Genomic DNA, 6201 nt, shown 5'->3' on the forward strand with positions numbered 1-6201 from the left:
TTTCTTCATGAAGTTTTTTTATTTAATCTAAGTTGAGTTAAATAGAAAAAATCGACAAACAAACAATGTTATTCCACACATCCAATTTACATAAAAAACACTTATAAGACATCTCATATCTAAAAATTATCATAAGGTAAACAGGACACAAATTCCAAGGAGTCCCAATGTTGCTTTGATCCTCCTCCAAAGTAAAAATAGACGAAGGAGGCATCCGTCACCGGGTGGCGTCCACTGGGTCCTCATCCAACGGTGCAGGCACGTCAAATCCTTCACTGCCAGACAGTGGACGCTGGTCCTTAGCCACCCCCGCCTATCCAGATAAGGCGCCACGGCCACCTGCCGTCCAAAGCTGTTGCCTGCCACCAATGGAGACCACCGCCTCATGGCGCCTCCTCCCGGCCGCGTCCTCGCCGCGTCCCTCCCTGCTCCAAGCCAGACGGCAGGCGTCCTTCCCTTCGTCTCTTGAACAGCCGGCGATCTCCAAGTCCAGGATCCTCTGCCTTCTCCATGACAAGGTCTCAGCTAACCACAGCTTCGTACATAGGAGTATGTATTTGCGAGTTGTGGCATCTGATCCGTCTTCTTTCTTGCTTGCGTAGCCTGCGCCTACCGCCCAGAGCTCGCAGCTGCAGAAGCTGGCCTCCGTGTTGCAGTGCGGCGCCGTCTGGGCAGCAGTATGGACGGACACCTTTAAAATTTCATTTGATCTTGAACGAATCGCACACATGCATGGATATTAATCAGTGATCGCGCTGCGGCGAATTCGTATGTGTTTCGTGTCCATGCGTGCAGGTCCAGGCCCCCGCTGCTCTGGCGACGGTGAGCGGGGAGGAGGACCTCGACCTCCTGGGGATCCTGCCGCCGGTGGCCGCGATCGCCTTCGTCTACCTCTTCGTTGCTCCCGTACGTGAGCCTAGCTACTTGTTCTGACCCGATTTGGGGAAGAGTAATGGGTCGTTAACTGATTGTGTTCCGGCGGTGTGGCGTGCGTGCAGCCGATTATCATGAACTGGATGAGGCTGAGGTGGTTCAAGCGCAAGTTCGTCGAGACGTACCTGCAGTTCATGTTCACTTACCTCTTCTTCCCCGGGTGAGTCGGTGCCTTTCAACAGCTAGCTGCTGCTTAGTGGTTATTACAATTAAACAAAAACAATCAAGGCAAGCTCGATACATTCGGTAACATCTGCGATTGTAATGTGTTAGAAAAAAACAGTTTAACCTTACTTTAGTTTAAAACTGCTACACTTATTTTGGATCGGAGGGAGTAGTTCAGTTGAGAACCTAGTACGACAGTACGTATCCTTGTACAACCATCTTTTCCTTTTCTTTCCAAAGGGAAGTGTATATCAGTAGAAATTAAGTAGTCTTCTACCCTCAATAATATCATCAACTGAACTCGGCATCTATTCATCTGCAGGTTGATGCTGTGGGCACCGTTCGTCAACTTCAGAAAGTTCCCAAGGGATAAAACCATGAAGTATCCTTGGTCAAAACCCAAGGAAGGCACCCCGCTGTTCAAGGACAGATACCCACAAATTGACTCCTTCAGAGAGAAGTACTACTAGTATATACATACGTACTGTAAAATACAGTGGATGATCAGGAGCGACGTTTCTTTTACAGATCGATGTGCCTCTGTAACATATATTTTTCACATGTTCTATTTGGATGCCCCAAGCATATTCTAGGGCCCGCCATGAGTGCGTAAAGGAAAATCTAGGGGAATGGTCATAATCACCGTTGGACGTGTTTGGTTGCTCACAACGTTTTTGGCCTCTTCCACTCGTGGCCCTCGAAGCCAGGCGGGGAATGCAGGTTCTGGATCATGTTTTTGCAATTTGTTTTGTTACCCACAAATCCCTAGTCTGCATGAGGGCCTCAATGCTCCCCACTGTTTGGTTGCCCGTGTTTCGGGATTTTGGCCTGGGCTGGGCTGATGCAGATATTGTGTTTTGTTGCACATTTTTGACCTGTTGTGATCACCATGCACCCCCTATGTGGTGAGTTTACCAGCTACAACTATTGTCATCGCATTGTACTTATGATTATACACAGTTAGGAAACTACAAATATACAACGACAACATATTGGACGAATATTATGAAGTCGTTCAACCTACTTAACCCGATATGACATGCACCCTTGCCTACTCCATGCTCGCTCTTCTCTTTGACTACAAACTTGGAGTAATCATTGTCTACCTCCTCTCTAGTCTCAAACCCTCTATGACAACTATTCTTGTAATCGTTCACTTGCTCATGGCAAGCCTGTCATGACCTATAGACTCATGAAACCCTCACTAAGTACACAACATACGACTTCATCTACCAAGGCAGAAGAATAAAATATCAACATGGAGGACAAGAATCATATATGGTGGATAAGGTTGGATTTTCGACAAAATTAGGGCATGACTAAACTCAACTTCTTTCAATGCCTACAATGATTAGCATCAGCAATAGCATTGTGAACAAGAACAATGCATCACTACAATGGTAAGCATCAGGGGAAACAATGTTGAGCATGCATCGTTGGGTAAGGCTTGAATGATCTTCACTTCATGTTGTCATGTAGAAGGGGGAAGTTGATATAAGGTTGAGAACTACAATGTGTAGAACCAACCCTCATACAAACGATCACCCTGAAACATGGACTACACAACAATGAAATCATGAAGCTCAACACACTACCACAAAACATGCATCTAGCATACTACATATGACGAAGATAACATCTGATCTACAATGTCCACACATAAATTCATGAAATAGACATGCAAACAATGTCATACTAGCACATAAGCATCAATCTATGACGACAGCATCAACATCATCACTGTCGACAAGCAAAGCCTACCATACCAATAAAACGACATATGATCTACCACATCCTCAGATAACACCATGAAGCAATACTTGCAAAACATATCATATTATCTTCATATCTACTTAGACCTACCACATGCTCAAAGATCTAAGCTAAAAAATTGGAGTTTGATGTTACTTACACCCATTAGGAGCGAAGGAGGCAGGAAACAACTCGAAGAAGAGGAGGAAGAAAGCTTGCCGCCATCGACCATTGCCGACCAGAGAAGATGGCACCGCTTACCTGCTCGTCGGTGAAGCATATTCCCGATACGGAGAGTTCGAAGGGGGGGGGGGGGTGAAATGGTGAAATGCATGTCTTTTGGCGGTGAGCTAGGGCGAGATATTTGGTGGGCGATGACCAAATTTCTCACGTTACTTTTTTGCGGATAAGTGCAAGCTCACGCATCTCCTCGCTCGCACAAGCTCGACACTGCATCCCCCCTTCCTACATGTGATGAGGTTGGCTCCGCGGAAACATCTGATTTGATGTTCATTCGGGGCCAGCCTCTGGACCGGTTTGAGTTTCATGCGGGCCACTTTGTCCATGGAGCTCAAGTAACTGAACGGCCCAAATTTGCATCGCCCCCCAGCCTGCATGGATGTCTTGCGAGCAACCAAACACGCTTGAAGTGTATTACTTTTTTTAAAGGAGGTTAAACCCCCAGCCTCTACATCAATAGATGCATGCAACCATTGAGAGAGTCCTGGATTAGGGGGTATCCGGATAGCCGGACTATATACTTTGGCCGGACTGTTGGACTATGAAGATACAAGATTCAAGACTTCGTCCCGTGTCCGGATGGGACTCTCCTTTGCATGGAAGGCAAGCTTGGCGATTGGATGTTAGATCTCCTTCTCTGTAACCGACTCTATGTAACCCTAGCCTCCTCCGGTGTCTATAAAGCAGAGGGTTTAGTCCGTAGAACAACAATCATAATCATAGGCTAGCTTCTAGGGTTTAGCCTCTATGATCTCGTGGTAGATCAACTCTTGTAATGCTCATATCATCAAGATCAATCAAGCAGGAAGTAGGGTATTACCTCCATCAAGAGGGCTCGAACCTGGGTAAAACATCGTGTCCCTTGCCTCCTGTTACCATTAGCCTTAGATGCACAGTTTGGGACCCCTACCCGAGATCCGCCGGTTTTGACACCGACATTGGTGCTTTCATTGAGAGTTCCACTGTGTCGTCACCGCAAGGCTTGATGGCTCCTTCAATCATCAACAACAACACGGTCCAGGGTGAGAATTTTCTCCCCGGACAGATCTTCGTGTTCGGCGGCTTCGTACTGCGGGCCAATTCGCTTGGCCACCTGGAGCAGATCGACAGCTACGCCCCTGGCCATCATGTCTGGTTAGGAAACTTGAATTACATGGTCGACATCTATGGAGACTTGATCTTCGACGAATTCGGGCCTGCGTCAGGAGTGCCGAACGATCACGACAAGCACGACTTGGATCTGCCGTCGGACAGTATTCGGGATAGCGCACCTACAGCAGCTCTGGACCTAAATCTGGGGCAGATCGCGTCGTCCGAGGACGGGTGGATGGACCCCGCCATGGAGGCCGCATACTCAGCGGCATTGGAGCCAAACACAGACCCCACCTCTAAGGAAATCTGTGTCGCCGGACCCCCGGACTTGTTTCCGGCCGTAGGTCCTGGACTACGCGCATCCGTGCCCATCGAAGCTGATTGGGCACCAATCATGGAGTTCACCGCCGCGGATATCTTTCAGCGCCCACGCTTTGGTGATGTGCTAAACTCTTTAAGGTCTCTCTCTTTGTTAGAAGACTCTTGGCCGAACTATGTTCGGCTCGAGGGGGATATGGAAGACGAAGAAAATCACGGCCCACCCAACACCCACTTAATAGCCAGTGTCGATGACTTAACGAACATGCTTGACTTCGACTCCGACGACATCAACGGTATGGACGTCGATGCAGGGGACGACTTGGAACCACCGCCCACGGGGCGCTGGACTGCCACCTCATCATATGATATATACATGGTGGACACGCCTAAGGAGGACAACGGCGACAAAAAGGACACAACGGAGGATAAACCCCCCAGACAAAAGCCAAAACTACGGCGTAGGCGCCGCTCTAAGTCTAGCCACAGTAAAAATAGCGATAACAGCACAAGAAAAATCGACACCCCGGTCAACTCCAAAGGCAACAACGACCATATGGACCCAGTGATGGAGCAGGATGAGCCAGGTCCCGCCGAACACAGCCTGGAGCAGACGCCCGATCACAGCGATGCTGAGGGTCGAACTCATCAACCTACCTTCAGAGAGAAGGACAGTCCGGACGATGATGCATTCATCATCCCAGAAAAATGTTTGGAACAAGATAACCTCCACAGAAGGCTTATGGCCACTACAAGGAGCCTAAAGAAGCAGAAGCAAAGGCTTAAGACCGCGCAGAATACGCCCAACCGCAGATGAAATAAAGTGCTGGACACTAAAGAAAAATATGGCGACGATCGCCACACAAAGAGCTACCCAAAGCGCAAGTTGTTGCCCGAATTCGACGATGAGGCCATAGAGCCCATTCCGCCGAAGAACAATATGGCCAATCAGCTGGACCAACCACTTCATGGCCGTGATAGAGCAGCTACTGACGCCGCACACGATTTACGTGAGCTCCTGGACAAAAAGGCCGGCGCGACCAGGTCCATCTATGGATCTAGAGGACATGCTCCGGCGTGGGATTATGGTCACCAAGACGATCACACTAATCGAATACCAGTTCGGAATCAACACCGGACACAACAACAGTCGACAGCATGCCACGACATGTCCAGATACAGAGGGGCTGTGCACCCTCTGTGCTTCACCGACGAGGTGCTGGATCACGAATTTCCACAGGGATTCAAATCCGTGAACATAGAGGCATACGACGGAACGACAGACCCTGGGGTCTAGATTGAGGATTTTATCCTTCATATCCACATGGCTCGTGGGGATGACCTCCACGCCATCAAATACCTTCCCCTCAAGTTGAAAGGGCCAGCTCGGCACTGGTTGGAAAGCCTCCTCGAAAATTCAATCGGAAGTTGGGAGGAACTTGAGGACGCTTTCAGGGCCAAATTTTAAGGGACCTATGCCCGACCTCCGGACGCAGACGATTTAAGTCACATAAAACAACAGCCCGGAGAGTCAGCCCGTAAGCTTTGGAACATATTTCTCACTAAGAAGAATCAAATTGTCGATTGTCCGGATGCCGAAGCCCTAGCGGCCTTCAAGCACAGTATCCGAGACGAGTGGCTCGCCAGACACCTCGGCCAAGAAAAGCCGAGGACAATGGCGGCCTTAACAAGCCTTATGAC

The 6201-nt window shown here is 48.8% G+C and overlaps 1 protein-coding gene across 1 annotated transcript; it reads left to right on the forward strand.

The window, feature by feature from the left end:
* The first annotated feature begins 240 nt into the window (after positions 1-240).
* LOC123116243 (NAD(P)H-quinone oxidoreductase subunit L, chloroplastic) lies at positions 241-1740 on the forward strand. The gene is made up of 5 exons (XM_044537228.1): positions 241-518; positions 603-677; positions 796-906; positions 999-1093; positions 1421-1740. Exons 1-5 carry the CDS (start codon positions 369-371, stop codon positions 1566-1568), a joined length of 579 nt encoding a protein of 192 aa, XP_044393163.1. The 5' UTR covers positions 241-368; the 3' UTR covers positions 1569-1740.
* The last annotated feature ends 4461 nt before the right edge of the window (positions 1741-6201 follow it).

The sequence above is a fragment of the Triticum aestivum genome, chromosome 5B (genome assembly GCF_018294505.1).
Source record: "Triticum aestivum cultivar Chinese Spring chromosome 5B, IWGSC CS RefSeq v2.1, whole genome shotgun sequence".
In the NCBI taxonomy this organism is placed as follows: Eukaryota; Viridiplantae; Streptophyta; class Magnoliopsida; order Poales; family Poaceae; genus Triticum; species Triticum aestivum.